Here is a 23,980-nt window from a genome sequence, read left to right on the forward strand (position 1 = left end):
TGCTTAAATTTAAGTATATTTTAGCAATTACATTTCCTTTTGACACTTAAGTAAAGTTAAAACCTAATACTCTTAGACTTTTACTCAAGTAATATTTTACCGGGCGACTTTTACTGGAGTCATTTTCTATTAAGGTATCTTTACTTTTACTGAAGTATGACAATTAGGTACTTTTTCACCACTGGCTTTAGGTATAATGCTGGGAGCCGCTTGTGGATTTGACAGCTCTACCGCAGTTCCACCTCCGACACACAAAAAAAACCACTACGCGGGTATCGGCTAGGATGGTTCTAATAGAATCTAGCCCTAAATTTCACTCACGATGTAACGCTGAACTTCCGCGATACGGATTGAATAGAGTACTTTACACAGCAGGTCTTAACAGCCTAGTAATGCACACTGAACAAAATTATTAACCCAACATGCAACAATTTCAAATATTTTACTGAGTTACAGTTCACATAAGGAAATCAGTCAGTTGAAATTAATTCATTACGCCCTAATCTATGGATTTCATCTGGCTGGGAATACAGATATGCATTTGTTGGTCACAGCTACCTTTAAAAAAAGTAGGAGTGTGGATCAGAAAATCAGTGAGTATCTGGTGTTACTGTCTGCCATCATGCAGTGCGACACATCTCCTTCGCATAGAGTTGATCGGGCTGTTGATTGTGGCCTGTGGAATGTTGTCCTACTCCTCTTAAATGGTTGTGCGAAGTTGCTGGATATTGACGGGAACTGGAACACGCTGTCGCACACGTCGATCCAGAGCGTTCCAAACATGGGTGGTGAGTATGCAGGCCATGGAAGAACTGAGACATTTTCAGCTTCCAGGAATTTTGTACAGATCCTTGCGACATGGGGCTGTGCATTATCATGCTGAAACATGAGGTGATGGCGGCGGATGAATGGCATGACAATGGGCCTCAGGATTTTGTCACAGTATCTCTGTGCATTCAAATTGCCAATGATAAAACGCAATTGAGTTCGTTTTCTGTAGCTTATGCATGCCCATACCATAACCCCACCACCACCGTGGGGCACTCTGTTTACAAAGTCGACATCAGCAAACCGCTCTCCCACACACGCCACACACGCTGTCTACCATCTGACATGTATAGTTGAAACTGGGATTCATCCATGAAGAGCACACTTCTCCAGCGTGCCAGAGGCCATTGAAGGTGCGCATTTGCCTACTGAAGTTGGTTATAACGCAGATCTTCAGTTAGGTCAAGACCCTGGTGAGGACAACGAGCACGCAGATGAGCTTCCCTGAGACGGTTTCTCTAAAATCCCGTTGGAGGTGGCTAATCATAGATAAATCAAGATGAAATTCTCTGTTAACAGCTCTGGTGGACATTCCTGCAGTCAGAATGCCAATTGCACGCTCCCTCAAAACTTGAGACATCTGTGGCATTTTGTTGTGTGATAAAAATACACATTTAAGAGTGGCCTTTTATTGTGCCCAACCAAAGCAGGGTCCCCCCACTTCCTCTCCTCCCACAGCTGGTGATTAGCAGCAGCAGGCTATCTAAACTCATTGAAAGCGGGCTCCTGTGGTTGGCGGTTGCAGTAAAAAAAATATTTAAAAAAAATTATCTGCCTCAAGGGCCCCTTACGGGCTGGGGTCCCGGGGCTTCAGCCCTTTAAGCCCCTGCATTAATCAGGCCCTGCTCCCGAATTATAAAGGCGCGCCATGCCAGCGCACTATCATCTCCAGAGTTCTGTCTGAACCCGCAAGACGCAACCGAGACTACACTGATAATTATTAACACCAAACTAGGTTAGTAGCCTACTAGGACTGTTAATATAATCTTGTTTAGGTGATTTTCAATCAGGAAAGCGTTATTCTGAATAATTCAAACAGTTGAAAAGTTGATTTAAATGTTTTTGTCATGAAATCTTGATGCATCGTTTTGACATTGAATTTCGCAAAATTGCTGCTATTTTGTCACGCAATTAGCTTACAACTAAATACCTTAGTTATGATATACTGATAGTTATTAATTTAAGGAATTCCACGTTTGTTTCTTTTAGACTTCAACAGGTGCGCTAACTAAACCATTCCTCAGTGAGGGGAGATTCTGCCTTTGCCTGAGAACAGTGGAGTTTTTCTTCAGTTGAGCTTTTCTGTCCTGTTGTAACCTGTACCCGAGGGTTGTGACTCCCGCTTGCCGCTATGCCCTCACTGTTCCCGGCATGGCTCTGCTGCCTTAGCCTGCTAACGGTGGAGACACACACCCTGGCCCTGCCGCGGCCAGCCCGGACAGAGCCTCACAGGTACGGCCACTTCACACTATCACTGTGACTGATATAACATCGTTTTGCTACAAACCTCTAGACTACTGTAGTAAATCAATCAAATTACAGTATGCTAGTCCTAGGTTTTAGGAAGTGAGGGTGCAAGGCAAAATAAGGTGTCATTACATTATTATTATTTTGAAGGATGGAGATCAAGCAGTCCATAATGCAACATATTTAAGAAGAGACATTATGAACTAATGATATTGATCCAGACAGAGCTGTGGGCCAATCTCTGTGTTCACTGTTTGGTTCATCATATCTGTCTTTGCGATGTGTGTGTCTGCTTCAGTGTATTAGGTGGAAGGGAGTGATGGAACATAAATTATACACCCCCCATCTTCTTTATTTTACACACACACCCTGCCCCTAACCTCGCTCTCTGTCTGGCCATTGCAGTGGCAGTAAGTTATGTGTGAAAAGGTTACAACAACAGAATGAGGTAATTCCTCTAAAAGCCCCCGGAAGAATGACCCTGTATAATGAATGAGAGGGAGGTGGAGGGCTATGCGGGTGTGTGCGTGTGTGTTTGTTTCCGTTGTGATTAATAAGGATTGGGACCACTGATACACAATATTAACACCTCAGTTTGTGAGGGAAGGTTGAGGGGCAGTGTGTTGCTCAGTGTTGTGTGTACAGTTGTGTTTGTGTGTGTGTGTTTACAGTAGGGAGTAAATAGCTTTATCAGAGACCTACTGTAGTGACCAGTATCTCTCTGGAAGCTGTGTTTTGAATGCTAACTAATGGAGCAGGTGCTAGTTATGGTATCTTACCACAGTGTTTCTCAACTCCAGTCCTCCACCTAACATTACACATTTTTATAATAACCTGTCACATGTGTATGTGCGTGTGCATGTGGTGGGTGTCTTACAGTGATACAGGTCCTGTGTGGCTCAGTTGGTAGAGCATTACGCTTTCAATGCCAGCGTTGTGGGTTTGATTCCCACGGGGAACCAATCGCTCTAGATAAGTGTCTGCTAAATGACTCAAATGTAAAATAAATGAGACATGTAAAGAGTTGAAAAGGACAGGCGGAAGAGAGAAAGGAGAAGTAGGGAAGTAGTGTTTCTCTCATCTGAAGTGGTTGTGAGGGGGTTAGTGTGAGAAAGATGGCTGGTGTGTGCTTCTCTTTGGTTCAGGGCTCATGCTGGGCTCTAACCTGGGAGGAATGCAAGAGTAGCTCTTTATTCACACAAATGGACGTACGCACACGCACACGCATACACACAGCCCCTCCGTATTCAGAGGTAGTGATCAGGTACAGTAGTCTGATGCTAGAATCAGTATTTCATCAGATCTCTGCAGACTTTATCATTTGATCAGAAACAGTAGTCATTTCTCATTCTCTCCACCCAAACTTTATCTTTATTTCTACACCAGTCAATCGTTATTAGTCACATAGAGGGGGCCGTCACCACTTCTCTCTCGTTCTCTCTTTCACCTAATAGATATGGGAGTTTATCAAAATGTTATTTGTTTTCAAATTCTTTGTGAGTCTGTGTAATCTGAGGGAATCATATGTCACACACACACACACACACACACACACACACACACACACACACACACACACACACACACACACACACACACACACACACACACACACACACACACACACACACACACACACACACACACACACACACACACACACACACACACACACAAGTAGCGGGTGGTGGTTGATCAGTGGCCTACATTTTGGTGCCAAGCGCCTTTTTCTTCAGGAGACGACCTTGTTCTGACACGATCCCCAGGTGGTCCTGGCGCTCCAAACCGGTAGAGAGGTGTGTGTCTTAATGGTGCATAGAGCATAAGAAAACACTATAACTGCCAGGAAGTCAGGTGTAGGGTGTACGTGTTTGTCCTACTAATGTACAGCTAACGTTTAACATTTCACTGATGTCCAGAGGGTTTGGAAACAGAGAGAATGTGTGTGTCTCTGTGACCGTTGACCTGTGTGGTTAAATATGGCAGCCATTTTACACGGGGTCCTGATGTCCCTTCAGAGAGGACTGAATAACACACTGGATTACTGGATATTAAAAATAGGCCTGCATACCAGCCTACATTACCTCACATACACTATAGTTTGGGCAGATGGTGTTGAAAATGGTTTGAGCTCATACCTAAAGCTTGTTTTTCTAGAGTGTAACAGTAAAACTAAACAATAACAGTGAAATCTGCATTTTGTCAACTAATGCAATAAAATAACAGCTACAGTACACATGCAAATGGCATAGAGAGTAATGAGAACATGGACTGTTCGTAATCCCTCCATGAGTTGATATAGTTTATGCACACTCGTCACATTAGAATGACAGCATCTGTAGGAAGATAATTGAGGGATGGAAGGGTGCTAACGAGGTAGGGTTGGCTAGCCCATCGTACAGTGGAGTCACCTGATCCAAGACCTGAATTAGTATCACCCTCCTCCAACTAAGTCTTGCTAAAACCTACCATAGTTTCTGAGGAGATGCTGATTGGACCATTTACTTTCTGCATTATTCAAAATGGCCTTCTATTGGAGGAAAGCCAGACTGAATCAGTGAAGTGAAATAGTAGTGAAACAGGGAGACATTCACTTTGGAGTCCAGGCTAGGTCTCTTTTACATAGAACTAAACCATGGACTTTCATGTTACCAGTCAGAGTTGCTTTTACTTTTGTTTGGCATGCGTGCGCCAGTGTGTGTAGGTTGTCAGATGAAAGAGATGAATGAGACTCTGAAGCAGACACGGTGTCTCCTGTCATCAACACTCACAGGCCATATGCCCATTCATGACTAATATTAGACTAATATTATTTAGTGTGTAAAAGGGTTCAGGTAACATAAACACTAATGTTGCAACACGCTGTGTGATCCACGCACGCACTTACAAACACAGGCTGACAGATGGATAGACACAGAAAAGGACTGTTTTAGCAGTACAGTCAAAGTGAATTATATCATGACATTTGGAGGGGCCTCAATTTTTTTCACGGGACCTCGTATGTGTGGACACACTTGCAGGTGCACCCATTTTTTTATGGACCTAATAAAAACGGCAATTTAACTGTAAAAATGTAATAACTTTAAATGTGGCATGAACGCAACCAGTCATGATGTTTTCATGTGATTGTCAAACAAATTCCTTCAAAAACTAGGCTACTTGCGCACATTCGTCCACTGCAAAATAATTCCAGGTCCAAACAGTCCACTGTGCACTCGCCGTTTGATGAATGGAAAGACACAGCTGTTACACAACACCATAAAGTGTAATGACATTCAACGATTGTAACCTGAATTAATTGATGTGTCTTTTTTGTAAACAGAAAAGTTGGGAAACATGAAAAGTGGCCGAAATACAGTTTAAACCATGACAGAGAGGTGGGCGTGTTCGTTCAATTTAGAATACGTTTTTATTTTCATATTTACCACTGAAGCAGTAGAAAATTGCATTTAAATCAAATGGTTAAATTAGCATTATTTAGAGACCCTGACCCAAAGTTTAACTTTTGTTGCCTTTATGGGAGCTCATGGCTCATTCAGGGTAATTCGTACAGCGTGTCTTTGGTGGGTAGGTGGCTGTGTGTGTGTGTGTGTGTGTGTGTGTGTGTGTGTGTGTGTGTGTGTGTGTGTGTGTGTGTGTGTGTGTGTGTGTGTGTGTGTGTGTGTGTGTGTGTGTGTGTGTGTGTGTGTGTGTGTGTGTGTGTGTGTGTGTGTGTGTGTGTGTGTGTGTGTGTGTGTGTGTGTGAGAGAGTGTGTGTGTTGCATAATCGCTCAGGCAGGTCACCCAACTCATCAGACAGCCTCTTACTGCCACTCAAACTGCTGGATAAAGGAGGGAGGGAATGAAGAGAAAGCGTGGGGGGGAAACGAGGGGAGAGGCCATTGTAGTAGAGTGAGAGACAAGAAAGGAGGGGAGGGAGGGAGGTGAAAAGCCTAAGTATAAAAGATGAAGCAGTAAAATAGAGAAGAGGAGTAGAGGCTCTTGACTGAGTAGGTCTCAGGAAGTCTCTCCCACTCTTTCTCTGGTGTGTGTTGTTTAGACATTTCTTAAGACTTAAAAAACAAAGAGGTGTTGTTGATTAACTGTAAATACATTACTAATCATATGAGACTGCAATCATTGAATGAATCCCTAGAAATGTCTCGTAAGGCTTTAACTTAAATATAGAAACATTAATAAGCATGACTGTCATTACTGTATGAGTTGTATAACTGGACATTTTCTCCTATACAGTATATTAAAAAAGCCAAGTTCATTTGTGTCTGGAATATGAGGTTCTTGCACAGCATATTTCTGGAGCGAGGTCTCTCACTCTCTGCCTCTCTCAGTTCTCCTGTTCCGAGTGTGTCTGTGAAACATTCCTCCTCGTCTCAATGCTCAAATTACACTCAGAAATCCAAGTAGTAATTGCTGTACCTGACTGCTGTACCTGACTGGGGTGTGTGTGTGTGTGTGTGTGTTTGTGTGTGTGTGTGCGTGTTTTTGCGGCATGTATGCGACTGTCTCTCTCTTTCTCTCTTAGGTTTATATTATCCAGAACCTCCTGGACACCTGGGTTGTCTTCGTCTCTCACTATGGCGACGGTTGTCACCCCGACTGTTGCCCTGGACGACAGTGTTGCCCTTAGAAACAGATGGGCCGTCTGGAGGGCCCTGCTCCCTAAAGGACCCCCGAGGCAGTCTAACCTAATGCCTGACCATGAAGGCCCACTGGCAAAGCCATCCAGTCTACTGCCTGGCCAGAACTACCACCTCTCTAGAGAGGGGACGTCACGGGGTCGCCGTCATGCCAATGGTAGCGGTGGGCGCGGCCAGGGTCAGCTGATGAGGGTGGGGTGTGTCCTGGGAACCTGTCAAGTTCAGAACCTCAGTCACCGACTCTACCAGCTGATTGGACAGAGTGGGAGACAAGACTCCTCCCCCATCAACCCCCGTAGCCCGCACAGCTACGGCTGAATAACTTTATCGGCAACCAACAAACAGGCACAGTCACTGTTGAATAACTTTATCGGCAACCAACAAACAGGCACAGCTACAGCTGAATAACGTAATCAACAAGCAACACACAGGCAGAGCCACATCTGAATACATTTATGAACAAGACAACAACCTATACACAGACACAGCTAACGGCAGAATGTGGGTCAGATGCAAGGTGGTTGAAGAAACTTAGAGTTTTAAGTGCTGACTGTGGGTAGGGTGGAAGGAGGTCTATAATACCTTGTTGTTCTGAGTTAGAGAGTCATTATTTCTGTCCCCAATGAGCTGAGCTGATCTACAATCCCCTCCATGATCATCCCTATATTCTTGTGTGTCTCTAAACTCTCAATTTCAATTATCTCTCTCTCTCTCACTCTCAAGTTTAGAATATGTGTCCTTTTCTAAAGGCTCTAATCAGTCACAGCCCCCTATAGTCCAAAACAGCCTTAAGAAGCTTCACAGTCCCATATCGCCCTATGAACCTTCCTAATCTCATGTCGTCCCATGAAGTCTGATATGTAGCTCTTATTTCCTGTTAGATGTGTCTAGTGAGCTACTAGGTCAAGTGTATTAGAAACCCGTAAAGCACTTTAAAGTAAATACTGTTTTATGTTTGCTATGACTTGAACGTTTAAAGATATGTTGTTTAATCTTAAATTTATTCAAGCTTATTTGTTGTAAATATTTCACTGACTAAACCAGTGAAACAAATGTGGCCGAAATGTTTCCCCAAATGTACATTGTCTGTTTTATTCATCTTAGTCTATATCTTTGTATAAGCTGTCATATTTAATAAAGAGTATGTGTTTAAATGTGTCTTGTGAGTGTGTTGTGTCTGTCAGGATCCGGTGTGAGAAACAGTCACTAATAGTCGGCAGAACACAGAAGATGAGGCAGACACAGCAGTACTAGAGATGGTGGTTTATTAAAGGAAAAGATCTTCAGGCAAAGAATCTAAATCCACAACGACAAAAATAAAGCCAAGAGGAAAAAATGGATATCCTCCAAAAACACAAAGAAACTCCACAAAGTGGTAAAAATAGCAGGGAACAAACAAACCTCAAAAGACTAATAAAAAATAAACAAGAACTAAACCAGAGAACCTCTGGAAAATCCAACAAGAGAAATATATGTTCACAGCAAGGCTTGGGCTGGGGCTGGGGCTGGGTGCTAACATACAAACACTGAGCAAAGAACTGAGGAACACACAGGGTTTAAATACCAACAAGAAAACGACACACAGGTGCAAACAATAATTAGAGCAAGGAAAAGACAAAAAGTTCAAAAAAGGTGCAATGAGGACATCTAGTGACCAAAACCTGAATAATCCTGGCCAAATCTTGACAATGTCTGTGTGACAGAGAACCAGCCACCACTTTCCATTTCCACAATAAAACTTCCTGCACAAGCTAATCCATGACTACTAGAGATACAGAACACACACATCTGTACTGCTGTCAAGGTCAAAGGTCAGTGTGACAGGAGGTGACCTCGCTCCTCTTGCGTGATCTAGTTCACTGTGACTCATTATTGGGGTCATCACGGATGCATCTCTGTAGGTCACTTTCTCAATCTCCAATCACCATTAGTGTATGAGGTGGTCCAGGGCTGCATGGAAACAAGTCTCACACACTGTGGCCTCTAGTCTGTGTGCATGTGCGTGCGTACGTCCAGTATCCTTCTTTCTCAGTCTCTGATAGAATACTGCTGACAGATCAATACCATAGAGATAAAGATACTCTGATAGAGATAAAGATACTCTGATAGAATACTGCTGACAGATCAATACCATAGAGATAAAGATACTCTGATAGAGATAAAGATACTCTGATAGAATACTGCTGACAGATCAATACCATAGAGATAAAGATACTCTGATAGAGATAAAGATACTCTGATAGAATACTGCTGACAGATCAATACCATAGAGATAAAGATACTCTGATAGAGATAAAGATACTCTGATAGAATACTGCTGACAGATCAATACCATAGAGATAAAGATACTCTGATAGAATACTGCTGACAGATCAATACCATAGAGATAAAGATACTCTGATAGAATACTGCTGACAGATCAATACCATAAAGATAAAGATACTCTGATAGAATACTGCTGACAGATCAATACCATAGAACCACAATCACAATTCTGCAAGAAATGACTTAAATATGATATCATCGATTTCTCCTATGCTATTTTTATTATTCATGGAACCTATGGCCCAGACAATTTGTCAGTCAAAGGAAATAACACCAATTTGCCTAAAATCTAGTGATCACTCCATCTCATTATACGTGGACAGTGTTTTGCTAGACAATGTATCTCAATCGCTTCCAAACGCATTGAAGATCATAGCGAAATTCAGCTTAATCTCAAATTATAAAATGAATCTAACTAAATCAGCCTACTGCCTCTCAAGACCCCAACGGAGGGCTCCATCTCTACTTTTATGGAATCCCAATCGTTTCCCCTTTAGAATATTTGGGAGTATATATGCTTCCTTCCTTAGATAAAACCATTGGCAGAAACTTTTACAGAATGCCCAAATCAACTCAATCCGACCTCAGTAGATGGACTAACATCCCAGGTGCTTTAACCGTCAGAACACCTATTGTCAAAATGAATATATTGGGCTCATTTGAGTGGTAAGGGGTGGCAGGTAGTGGGGTGGCAGGTAGCCTAGTGGATAGATCGTTGGGCCAGTAACCGTAAAGGTTGCTAGATCAAATCCCCAAGCTGACAAGGTAAAAATCTGTTGTTCTGCCCCTGAACAAGGCAGTTAACCCACTGATCCTAGGCTGTCACTGTAAATAAGAATTTGTTCTTAACTGATTTGCCTAGTTAAATAAAGGTTACATAAAAAGGTTACCGCCACTCTGATATCCAAAAGTTATTTCTGGTTGTATGTAATGACACAGAAAATGTTCTGGGCTAATAATGTAAGAAATAACACACACAAAAAAAAAATACTGCAAAGTTGCTGTAGTAACCTGGTATATTCATGTTTACCAATAGATGGCAGTATTGACTCAAGACGGGGGTTTGCTTCCCGCTATCCGTAGCTATTTCCTATGTCTGCCTATTTAACTATGATTAAGAAAGCTTCAGGTAGTTTAAGCCAGGTGCATAAGAGAATGTAATTATAAGTTACAATTAAATACTAAACCGTACGTAAGTCTCATGAGTCGTAATTCTAAGAAGCCTTTAAGGATACTACAGTTGCAAAAAGTGTTATCGTGTAAATGTTCTTAACTGCACATTGCGTGTTCTTGATCTGAATGCACTGTCTTTAGTCAGCTGTTGCACAACAGAATTCTAAATTTAGTTTGTTTTATCTCTGATCTAGGTCTAGGATGGTCAACTCCAATCAATCAATCAAATGTATTTATGAAAGGCCTTCTTACATCAGCTGATGTCACAAAGTGCTGTACAGAAACCCAGCCTAAAACCCCAAAGAGCAAGCAATGCAGGTGTAGAAACACGGTGGCTCTGAAAAACTCCCTAGAAAGGCCAAAACCTAGGAAGAAACCTAGAGAGGAACCAGGCTACAAGGGGTGGCCAGTCCTCTTCTGGCTGTGCCAGGTGGAGATTATATCAGAACATGACCAAGATGTTCAAATGTTCATAGATGACCAGCAGGGTCAAATAATAATAATCACAGTGGTTGTAGAGTGTGCAACAGGTCGGTAGAGTAAATGTCAGTTGGCTTTTCATAACCGATCATTCAGAGTATCTCTACCGCTCCTGCTGTCTCTAGAGGGTTGAAAACAGCATGTCTGGGACACTGTAGCACGTCCGGTGAACAGGTCAGGGTTCCATAGCCGCAGGCAGAACAATTAAAACTGGAGCAGCAGCACGACCAGGTGGACTGATGACTATCAGGCCAGATAGTCCTGAGGCATGGTCCTAGGACTCAGGTCCTCCAAGAGAGAGCGAGAGAGAAAGAGAAAAAGAGAGAGGAAAAAGAGAGCAAAAGAGAGAGCATACTTAAATTCACAAAGGACACTGGATAAGACAGGAGAAATACTCCAGATATAACAGACTGACCCTAACCCCCCGACACAAAATATTGCAGCATAAATACTGGAGGCTGAGACAGGAGGGGTCGGGAGACACTGTGGCTCTGTCCGACGATACCCCCGGACAGGGCCAAACAGGCAGGATATAACCCCACCCACGTTGCCAAAGCACAGCCCCACACCATTAGAGGGATATCTTCAACCACCAACTTACTATCCTGAGACAAGGCCGAGTATAGCCCACAAACATCTCCCCCACGGCACGAACCCAAGGGGGGCCACCAACCAGGACAGGAAGATCACGTCAGTGACAACCCACTCAAGTGACGCACCCCTCCTAGGCACAGCATGGAAGAGGACCAGTAAGCCAGTGACTCAGCCCCCGTAATAGGGTTTGAGGCAGAGAATCCCAGTGGAAAGAGGGGAACCGGCCAGGCAGAGACAACAAGGGCGGTTCGTTGCTCCAGTGCCTTTCCGTTCACCTTCACACTCCTGGGCCAGACTACACTCAATCATAGGACCCACTGAAGAGATGAGTCTTCAATAAAGACTTAAAGGTTGAGACCAAGTCTACGTCTCTCACATGGATAGGCAGACCATTCCATAAAAATGGAACTCTATAGGAGAAAGCCCTGCCTCCAGCTGTTAACTTAGAAATTCTAGGAACAGTAAGGAGGCCTGCGTCTTGTGACCGTAGCGTACGTGTAGGTATGTACGACAGGGCCAAATCGGAAAGATAGGTAGCCTTAACAGGAAGCCAGTGTAGAGAGGCTAGCACTGGAGTGATATGAAACAATTTTTGGGTTCAAGTTAAGATTATAGCAGCCGTGTTTAGCACTAACTGAAGTTTATTTAGTGCTTTATCCAGGTAGCCAGAAAGTAGAGCAATGCAGTAGTCTAACCTAGAAGTAACAAAAGCATGGATTAATATTTCTGCATCATTATCTACAAATTATATCGTTGGGAGGGGCAGAGAACAGTTTTCAACCAGCGATTAAGTTGTGAGACTTTGCTGTAGAGCTCATCACTGCCCCTAACTGTGAGGGGGGCAGAGACAATTACTCAATGCCAACACATCTTTCTAGCTGATTTACACGCTGAAGCTATGTTGCGCTTGGTGACCTCTGACTGTTTCATCCTAACGTCATTGGTGCCGACGTGGATAACAATATCCCTATACTCTCTACACTCGCCAGTTTTAGCCTTAACCAGCACCATCTTCAGATTAGCCTTAACATCAGTAGCCCTGCCCCCTGGTAAACAGTGTATGATCTCTGGATGATTTGTTTTAAGTCTAATACTGCGGGTAATGGAGTCGCCAATGACGGGTTTTCAATTTGTCAGAACTAATGGTGGGAGGCTTCAGCATCTTAGACCCCGTAACTGGAGGAGGAGAGACCAGAAAAAGCTCTGCCTCTGACTCCGACCCGTTGCTTAAGGGGGAGAACCAGTTGAAAGTTTCTGTGGCTGAATGAGTGACACCGGTTGAGCATTCCTACAGCATTTCCTTCCAGAAGCCATGAGAAAATTGTTTTGCTGCAGGGACTGTGCGGGGGGATTTATACTACTATCTGTACTTACTGGTGGCACAGACGCTGTTTCATCCTATCCTACACTTAAATTACCCTTGACTAACAATTATGTCTGAAGCTGGCCTTGCAGCACAGCTATCCTCGCCATTAGGCGATCGTTCTCCTGTATTATGAGTACAGTGACTGCAATTAGAGGGCATAATGTTAATGTTACTACTTAGCTGGTGGAGGTCCTGACGAACCACGTCCAGATAAAGCGTCTGGGGTGAAAAAGTTGAATGAAAAAAGTTGAGCGAGGGATAAAATGTAAATATAAATCCATAATTAAAAAGTTAAAAACGTAAAGTTGGCAGGTAGCAAAGTAAGGTTAGCAACAAACTGCACAGCAGCACGTAAACAAGTTTACAAGTTGTGACCAGTCCTTGGGGGCTTGATTGGTGACACACTTTTGCCCCAGCTAGCTTGACTCCAATAATCAACTTATCATGGTCTTCAGTTTAGAATGCAATTAGTTTAATAAGGTGTGACAGTTATAGGGCTGGGAATGAATGATACCAATCAGGCCCCTGAGGACTGGAGTAGGCCTACCCTGATCTAGGTCTACATCTGAACTGGAGACATTCCAGAATCACATACTCATGTAGACAGTTTGCTTTCCCTTCTCCAGCCTGAGGCTGGAACCCTACTGGCAGCACTTGACTACAACCTCTGTAACCATCATCCAGCCTTGTAGAATGCGTAGGGCAACATGATGTAAGTGTGAGTTGTCATCTAGATTGTGAAAATTATTTGTATGATGTAAAACAATTACATTTACTAGAACTCATGACATGTTATCGCTGTTATATTTTCATTCGTTGCTCTGCACACTACATTTCTGCACTAATAGTAATACAATTCTATAGACAAAATAATCACCAAATATTGTTATATCTTTCAGCTAAAGAAGACTCTACAATAGCAAGCCTTGAAGGTGAAGTGTCTACGCATTGAAAACTACAAATGACTACATTGACATCCCAGAGCTTCAGAGAGAAGTGTTGAGAAGATTGGGCTCTCAATTGGGGCTACCAAGGATAATGATCCTGTGATCAGATGACCCAAGACTCCCTGAAGTGCCACATCAACAATGGCTGAGCTGCTACAACTTTGAGAAGTCACCACGCAACACAGGGAGCAGTAAGCACACCTTTGAGCTGGGAAGGACTGGAGATTTCCTTGCTGTCAGACTTGGGGGTTCCCGGGAAGTGTGAAAATATACAGAGTACTCGGAATTGTTGTTAAAAGTGGTGGACCTACAACCAAACATATAAATCAAATAATTCAGGGAAGTTTGTGTTGGCAAGCTAAGCTATCCTGGATAAAATTAACACATTTACAAAAAGGGAAATTCCTAGGACTATCCATATCAAACGATAAATTGTATTTCCAGGCACTAGCATTTTGCCCCATCCTAAATTGGTTTAGACATGATTCTTCCGTCCCCTTGGCTGAGTATAGAGAGACATATGGTATCTCTTATTGCCCTGGAAGAGGTGACCTTCACCGATATATCCCTTAAACAATGTAACTACACTTTGGTCCTAATATTGTTCACCAATAATAACACTATGTATTCAGGACAAAAGTTACTTGCTTTGACACATTTTCTACAGTATTACTTGAATGCGTTATTGCAAACAAGATGCATGTTTTGGAATATTTTTATTCTGTACAGCCTTCCTGCCTTTTTTTAACCAGATTACCAATAGGTGCCCTTCGTTGCGAGGCATTGGAAAACCTCTCGTCTCTCTGATTGATTCTGTGTCTGAAATTCACTACTCGACTGAGGGACCATACAGTTAATTGTATGTGTGGGGTACATGTTAAACACCATATTGCACACAGAGTCGATGCAAATGATTACGTGACTTGTTAAGCACATTTTTACTCCTGAACTTATTTAGGCTTGCCACAACAGAGGGGTTGAATACTTGACTCAAGACATTTCAGCTATTCATTTTGAACCCATTTGTAAAAATGTCTAAAAACATAATTCCACTTTGACATTATGGGGTATTGTGTGAAGACTAAAGACACAAAACCTCAGTTTAATCAATTTTAAATGTATATGGAAAAAGTCAAGGGGTGTGAATACTTTCTGAAGGCACTGTAAATCTACACATAATACCCCATGATGATGAAGGGCAAACAGGTTTTTAGAAATTTTTGCAAATGTATTACAAATAAAAAACAGATACCTTATTTACATAAGTATTCAGACCCTTTCCTATGAGACTTGAAATAGAGCTCAGGTGCATCCTGTTTCCATTGATCATCCTTGAGATGTTTCTACAACTTGATTGGAGTCCACCTGTGGAAAATTCAATTGAAAAGGCACATGATTTGGAAAGGCACACACCTGTCTATATAAGGTCCCACAGTTGACAGTGCATGTCTGAGCAAAAATCAAGACATGAGGTCAAAGGAATTGTCCGTAGAGCTCCGAGACAGGATTGTGTCGAGGCACAGATCTGGGGAAGGGTACCAAAAAATGTCTGCAGCATTGATGGTCCCCAAGAACACAGTGGCCTCCATCATTCTTAAATGGAAGAAGTTTGGAATCATCAAGACTCTTCTGAGAGCTGGCCACCCGGCCAAACTGAGCAATCCGGGGAGAAGGGCATTGGTCAGGGAGGTTATCAAGATCCCGATGGTCACTCTGACAGAGCTCCAGAGTTTCTCTGTAGAGATGGGAGAACCTTCCAGAAGGACAACCATCTCTGCAGCACTTCACCAATCAGGCCTTTATGGTAGAGTGGCCAGACGGAAGCCACTCCTCAGTAAAAGGCACATGACAGCCAGCTTGGAATTTACCAAAAGGCACCTAAAGACTCTCAGACCATGAGAAACAAGATTCTCTGGTCTGATGAAACCAAGATTGAACTCTTTGGCCTGAATGCCAAGCGTCACGTCTGAAGGAAATCTGGCAGCATGGTGGTGGCAGCATCATGCTGTGGGGATGTTTTTCAGTGGCAGGGACTGGGAGACTAGTCAGGATCGAGGGAAAGATTAATGGAGAAAAGTACAGAGAGATCCTTGATGAAAACCTGCTCCAGAGCTCTCGGGACCTTAGACTGGGGCGAAGGTTCACATTCCAACAGGACAACGACCCTAAGCACACAGCCAAAACAACGCAGAAGTGGCTTCGGGACAAGTCTCTGAATATCCTTGAGTGGCCCAGCCAGACTTAAACCTGATCAAACATCTCTTTTTTTTATTTAATCCAGGCTGTAATGTAACAAAATGTTGACAAAAATCCAGAGGTCTGAATTTTTTCCAAACACACTGTACATACCTATTTTCATATTTTTTTAAAAACTTTCTTTGCTTCTAGGCCCACGGGGAAGGGGTGGTATGGTTAGGACTTTCTCTGGTTGCCATGGAGGGGGGTGGTAGGGTGGATGTAAAAGCATCCTCGGTTGACAAGGAACCTTTAATGTTTATGGGGGTGGGGGGGGGGGGGGGGGGGACTGACAGCCATCATGTGTTAGGGACTTGTGTGGTCTACATTACACCTTCACAGTAAATCACACATCATAGTAACGGGTAACGGGTAACGGGTAACACATAACTACCTACTGGTTCCTTAGTAAACACACAGCAGCCCTCACAAATCACAAGAGTTAATATGTCGGCCGTTCTCACACACACCATCACTTAAACATCTAAAAAGGCCACTAGCATTTAAAGATTTCAAGGCCTCCTGGTCTGTACACCTGGTCTTCACTTCGCCAGCCTCTCAGAGAATAGGAAGTGTTATATCCCAGACAGACAGACAGACAGACCTGGCATGCAGTCACACACACACAGCACAGGAGGTTGGTGGCACCTCAATTGGGGAGGACGGGCTCGTGGTAATGGCTGGAGCGGAATCCATGGAATGGTATCAATTACATCAAACATGATTTCCATGTGTTTGATGCCATTCCATTCGCTCCGTTCCAGCCAATATTATGAGCTGTCCTCCCCTCAGCAGCCTCCACTGACACACACACACACACCAGGGTCTCAAAAAGGAGGAAGTGTTACATCCAGTGGAGGCTGCTGAGGGGAGATAGCTAAAACGGAGCTGAAAACAACAGAATACAACCGTGAAATGCTTACTTACAAGCCCTTAACCAACAATGCAGATTTAAGAAAATAGAGTTAAGAAATAAACGAAAGTAGAAAATATATATATTTTTAAAAGTAACACAATAAAATAACAATAACGAGGCTATATACAGGGGGTACCGGTACCGAGTCAATGTGCGGGGGTAATTTGTACATGTAGGTAGGGGTAAAGTGACTGTGCATAGATAATAAACAGCCAGTAGCAGCAGTGTAAAAACAAAGACGAGGGGGGGGTTCAATGGAGAAAAAATAATAATTTAATTGTTCAGCAGTCTTATGGCTTGGGCGTTGAAGCTGTTAAAGAACCTTTTGGATCTAGAACAGTCTATGACTTGGGTTACGAGTCTTTGACAATTTTGTGGGCCTTCCTCTGACATGCCTAGTATATAGGTCCTGGATGGCAGGAAGCTTGGCCCCAGTGATGTACTGGGCTGTACGCACTAGCCTCTGTAGCACCTTGCGGTCGAATGCCGAACAGTTGCCATACCAGGCGGTGATGCAACCAGTCAGGATGCTCTCGATGTGCAGCTGTAGAACTTTTTGAAGATCTGGGGACCCATGTGTTTGATGTATTTGATGCCCTTCCATCCAATCTGCTCCAGCCATCACCACGAGCCCGTCCTCCCCAATTAAGGTGCTACCAACCTCCTTTGGTTATATCCCTGTTAAACAGACATGCTGATGAGATCTGGGTTTGACCACTGGGGATCAGGTTACTGTCAGGGTCAGAGGTCAACAACTGATTTATTATGGGGCCACAGGGTCACCATCTGAGATGTTGGCTGTGTATGTGCATGTTTTTTAAATATTTATTTCACCTTTATTTAACCAGGTAGGCTAGTTGAGAACAACTTCTCATTTGCAACTGCGACCTGGCCAAGATAAAGCAAAGCAGTTCGACACATACAACAACACAGAGTTACGCATGGAATAAACAAATATACAATCAATAATACAGTAGGAAAATCTATATACAGCATGTGCAAATGAGGTAGCATAAGAGAGGTAAGGCAATTAATAGGCCAGGGTGGCGAAGTAATTACAATATTGCAATTAAAGACTGGAATGGTACGATGTGCAGAAGATGAATGTGCAAGTAGAGATACTGGGGTGCAAAGGAGCAAGATAAATAAATAAATACAGTATGGGGATTAGGTAGATTGGATGGGCAATTTACAGATGAGCTATGTCAGTTGCTCTGACAGCTGGTGCTTAAAGCTAGTGAGGGAGGTAAGAGTCTCCAGCTTCAGAGATGTTTGCAGTTTGTTCCAGTCATTGGCAGCAGAGAACTGGAAGGAGAGGCGGCCAAAAGATAATTGGCTTTGGGAATGACCAGTGAGATATACCTGCTGGAGCACGTGCTACGGGTGGGTGCTGCTATGGTGACCAGTGAGCTGAGATAAGGCGGGGCTTTACCTAGCAGAGACTTGTAGATGACCTGGAGCCAGTGGGTTTGGTGACGAGTATGAAGCGAGGGCCAGCCAACGAGAGCATACAGGTCGCAGTGGTGGGTAGTATATGGGGCTTTGGTGACATAACGGATGGCACTGTGATAGACTGCATCCAATTTGTTGAGTAGAGTGTTGGAGGCTATTTTGTAAATGACATCGCCAATGTAGTGGTCCAGTCTCCACATAACCTGTACAAAAGTGACCTCACGTACCAATGCCCATACACAGACTTAACCTAGTCTCACACTGGGTGACCAGAAGAACGAGGGGGCCCTCTGGGGGTCAGTAGTCTGAAATGCATTAATGGTAATGGACTGGCCTACTGTTTTATAAGGATTGTATTGTTATTTTAAAATTACATTTTCTCCAACTCTAAACGTGCTCTACATTATACAGAGGTAACCCATCCATCACCATATCCATACACATATGGCTACAACAGAGCAACAAGTTGCAGTGCCAGACTCAATCTCAATGCCGTACAGGATGATAGGGATATGTATTTAGCTAATTATAAGGACCCCCCTATGGTGGGTGACCGTATAGATGTGTACAGTGATGATAGACTTATGTATGCTACTGAGCCACCCAGTTGCTTTTGACTGCTGTACAATAATGTCAAACTAATTCAACTGTAGTGACTCTCTAGCCTCATACAACCCTCCTGAAATCCTGTGAGGTTACATTCTGTTTCGCTACACGAGAGCACAGTGGTCAGGATGGTCTTGGATCAGGCTAGTTTAGCTATCATTCCACTCATTTCCACTGCTGTCATGCTAAACATCTCAGACTGAAAAATCTATGAATGTGAGCTTTGAAGTACAGATTGTTTGCTCAGTCTCCGTCTGACACAGTGATACAGATATGGTACGTCACAAGCCCCTCCACACACACACACAAACACACATTTACAAAGAAGACTTGGGTGTAAAGAGGGGTCAGGGGGTTGATGTGGACAAGGGCAGACAAACTGTTACATTATATACAGGCACTAGCCTTTTGGGGGCCCTAAGCGTGATTTGGTTGAGAACCCCCCCCACCTCGCGGCAAAACATTTTAGTGTCCCTCCTCTTGATGGTGAATAACATTCTTTAAATTAAAGTTCCTTTTCTTCAGTTGTATATATTTTGTCATGGTGCAGAGAGAAATAGTGGCAATTCGACTCACTTTGCCATTGAGGAGAGAGGAAAAATGTGTCGTTTTACAGCTAATTTCCTGCAATTCTACCCATTTTTCCATTTGTAGGAGACATTTTTGCAGTTTTAAAGCTAATTTCCACAAATTATACACATTTTGCCATGACTTATGTCATGTTAATATGATACTGTATCTGAGCGAGAATGACTAACAAAGTCAATGAGGGCCCCCTGGAGGTCAGCTGACTAAACAAAAATCAAAAATCAAAAATCATCAAAAAATGTGCCATTCCACATTTTTTGATGATTTTTGATTTTTGTTTAGTCAGCTGACCTCCAGGGGGCCCTCATTGATTTTGTTAGCTAATTGAGGGGGCCCTCATTGATTTTGTCAGCTAATTGATTGACTGGTATAAAAAGAGAAACAATTCTGATGCACAACCACATTTGAAATTGCACCTGGAGTATTCTACTATTCTTACTTTCAACAGTAAGTTGAGACTCTGACTTGAGTTCCTTTTTGGGGTCCCTAAGTGACCATATGTTGCTTATGCCCTGTATACAGATGTACAGTAAATGTAGACAGAGTTGGGGAGTAGTGAACTACATGTTGTTCAACTAGCAATTTAACTACAGTACCAGTCAAAAGTTGACACACCTACTCATTCAAGGGGTTTTCTTTATTTTTACTATTTTCTACATTGTAGAATAATAGTGAAGACATCAAAACAAACATGGAATCATGTAGTAACCAAAAAAGTGTTAAACAAATTTAAATCTATTTTATATTTGAGATTCTTCAAAGTTGCCACCCTTGCCTTGATGACAGCTTTACACACTCTTGGCATTCACTCAACCAGCTTCATGAGGAATGCTTTTCCAAGCAGTCTTGAAGCAGTTCCCACATACGTGACTCACTGTTAAAGGAATTTTAATTCCTTTATGTTTATCAACCAATTCAATTAAAACACTCTGTCCATACATAAACATTTGTAAGATACTTATCAGCATAAAATGGACAGAAACCAGTCTCAAAATCAATCAATCAATAGCGTTTATTCTCGAGAGTACTGATCATAATACATTTTACATCAGGTTATATAATAAAGATGATGTCATAGGTTTTAATGTCCATCCTCCTCTCGGATACAATGGCAGTATAGTTAGAGTTCTCATTACTGTCTGCCACCTGTTAAACTATCTGCAACCAACCCAAGGTCTTTCCCCTCCCTGGGTAGATACATCATTCAAGCCTGTCTGAAGATAAACCCATTCTTTCTAACAAGGAACATATTACACTCAGCATTATGATTATAATAAGTTTCATTCATACAGTAACATCTAAGTCAAATGTATACATATTTTAGTCATTTATTCATAAAAATCCCATAACATATCCACCCTATGACTAAATATTATACCTTTAATCATACTTCTAGTTTTATTAGAAATATTAAAAAGCACAATTCTATTTTTATTAGAAATATTTATTGTTTTCCAAATACTACCTAAATCAACCACAACATCTTACACTACATCAATATATGTATTTACAATGGCTGTTCCAGGCCTATATCAGAATCATAACTATAATATTCATCAAAGAAACAGTCTAACATAAAAAGTATCAACACAAGATGGGACCTAATATTTATAATGTCTCAAAGTAGTCGGCTCCATCCTCGGTCTGGGAACCAGTATTCATCCTCCCACTGGTCAGAACTTGGAATCGGTCCGTATCTTTATCATCAATATTGTCCTTGATTTCTCCAGAGTCCTGGAAAAATGAGACCTTTCACACCCGGAATAAAACAGCATTCACACAGAACCAAAACACTCGTACAGGTGAAATTGGCCTACGACACAGTGATTATGACATTTTTCCATTTTCCAAACATACTGTCAAACCAATTAGTCAGGGAAGTATCCACCCCATAATGTTCTGCTAATTCGTGAGTTAAGGTGGTTAAACCAGTCAGGGTCTTGGTCACTGATCCATCTGGAGCTGTGTGATCAGGAATAAATGTTCAACATTCTGCTCCGAATAAGACGCACACGCCACCCTTTTCAGCCAATAACATATCCAATACTATCCTATGTAAATACTATTGTCAAAAGATCAATAGAGTTCGGTCCAATTGGTAGGCAGGTCAGGCCACAGCCTCATCCCTCCACATAACAACCAGACATCGTCTCTGGGCCTTTTTATCTTACTGAAATCCCCGGAAGTCAACCATCCAGTCAGGTCTTACTTCCCCTTCATCCCATCCGTTTGTAATGTGCCAGGCCATACAATAATAGTGTCCTTCTGTAACTGTGAAAGGAGGAATGGAAGTAATGGGCACATGGGGATAAAGATTATGCAGATCAAAGCAACTGTCATTGTCTGGCTTCCCTGCCTTCATGAACAGCTTTATCATACAGGCCATTCCCCTGAGTATATCAATTCCATCAAATGGAAAGGAGATGGTGGTCAGCTGTGGTTTGGCAGTAGCACAGACATTAACATTCTTCTTTCGCTACTGATCTGGCTGTATATTAAATACCTTTTAACCAAAGTTGGAATCCCCAAACCCAGTCTCCACCTCACTTCACTTCACTATCACTTCTTTAAGGTAACTGTCTGAACTATTCGTACAGGTCCTTTACCCTGGATGTTTATACTAGGAATGTCCGTGGTGTTAGGGAGATGAATTGAACTCTGGCCGACCATAGTCTCCTTACCAGCTCTAACCTCTGCTACCTGGAATGGTACCATAGTATCAGTTGAAAACTGGTCGAAGCCAACATGCCATAACCCGAGATCCTGGGACTTTACTGTTTTAATGTTAATTCATACCTTTAGACAATACTTCCTCTGCTCGGGAACACAGTCAGAAACTCCAACCCTTACTATACTCCATCTGTTCCTAAATTGGATGTATGGGTTTACATAGCCCTCTCTCTCCGTGTGTGAGCTATGACCTGTGTCCATGAACCACACGGGGACCTTCACAGATATATTCTATTGTGTGTATGTACTGACATGTACAGTGGGGCAAAAAAGTATTTAGTCAGCCACCAATTGTGCAAGTTCTCCCACTTAAAAAGATGAGAGAGGCCTGTAATTTTCATCATAGGTACACTTCAACTATGACAGACAAAATGAGGGAAGAAAATCCAGAAAATCACATTGTAGGATTTTTAATGAATTTCTTTGCAAATTATGGTGGAAAATAAGTAAATGACCTCCAGCAGGTCACAAATGTGCATGTGTCAGCATATGGTCTCACAAGGGGTCTGAGGATCTCATCTCGGTACCTAATGGCAGTCAGGCTACCTCTGGCGAGCACATGGAGGGCTGTGCGGCCCTACAAAGAAATGCCACCCCACACCATGACTGACCCACCGCCAAACCGGTCATGCTGGAGGATGATGCAGGCAGCAGAACGTTCTCCACGGCGTCTCCAGACTTTGTCACATGTGCTCATGTGCTCAGTGTGAACCTGCTTTCATCTGTGAAGAGCACAGAGCGCCAGTGGCGAATTTGCCAATCTTGGTGTTCTCTGGCAAATGCCAAACGTCCTGCACGGTGTTGGGCTGTAAGCACAACCCCCACCTGTGGACGTCGGGCCCTCATACCACCCTCATGGAGTCTGTTTCTGACCGTTTGAGCAGACACATGCACATTTGTGGCCAGCTGGAGGTCATTTTGCAGGGCTCTGGCAGTGCTCCTCCTTGCACAAAGGCGGAGGTAGCGGTCCTGCTGCTGGGTTGTTTCCCTCCTACGGCCTCCTCCACGTCTCCTGATGTACTGGCCTGTCTCCTGGTAGCGCCTCCATGCTCTGGACACTACACTGACAGACACAGCAAACCTTCTTGCCACAGCTCGCATTGATGTGCCATCCTGGATGAGCTGCACTACCTGAGCCACTTGTGTGGGTTGTAGACTCCGTCTCATGCTACCACTAGAGTGAAAGCACCGCCAGCATTCAAAGTGACCAAAACATCAGCCAGGAAGCATAGGAACTGAGAAGTGGTCTGTGGTCACCACCTGCAGAACCACTCCTTAATTGGGGGTGTCTTGCTAATTGCCTATAATTTCCACCTTTTGTCTATTCCATTTGCACAACAGCATGTGAAATGTATTGTCAATCAGTGTTGCTTCCTAAGTGGACAGTTTGATTTCACAGAAGTGTGATTGACTTGGAGTTACATTGTGTGTTTTTTGAGCAGTGTATATATCCATATACATACACATATGCATACATATACACATATATACATACACATACCTATATAGATATACATACTTTTTTTGTTGAATTTACCTTTATTATTTGCCCGCAAACCCTACCACCCTTCCCCCAATTGGAGTAAACTAATAAACAATAACACTTATGCTTCTACCTTCAGTTTATATATCTTAT

The 23,980-nt window shown here is 42.8% G+C and overlaps 1 protein-coding gene across 1 annotated transcript; it reads left to right on the forward strand.

Moving 5' to 3' along the window:
* The first annotated feature begins 1,698 nt into the window (after positions 1–1,698).
* On the forward strand, positions 1,699–8,068 carry adm2b (adrenomedullin 2b). The gene is made up of 3 exons (XM_055932930.1): positions 1,699–1,783; positions 2,038–2,280; positions 6,818–8,068. Exons 2-3 carry the CDS (start codon positions 2,180–2,182, stop codon positions 7,248–7,250), a joined length of 534 nt encoding a protein of 177 aa, XP_055788905.1. The 5' UTR covers positions 1,699–1,783; positions 2,038–2,179; the 3' UTR covers positions 7,251–8,068.
* Positions 8,069–23,980: the final 15,912 nt, after the last annotated feature.

Source organism: Salvelinus fontinalis, chromosome 9, assembly GCF_029448725.1.
Source record: "Salvelinus fontinalis isolate EN_2023a chromosome 9, ASM2944872v1, whole genome shotgun sequence".
Classification (NCBI taxonomy): domain Eukaryota; kingdom Metazoa; phylum Chordata; class Actinopteri; order Salmoniformes; family Salmonidae; genus Salvelinus; species Salvelinus fontinalis.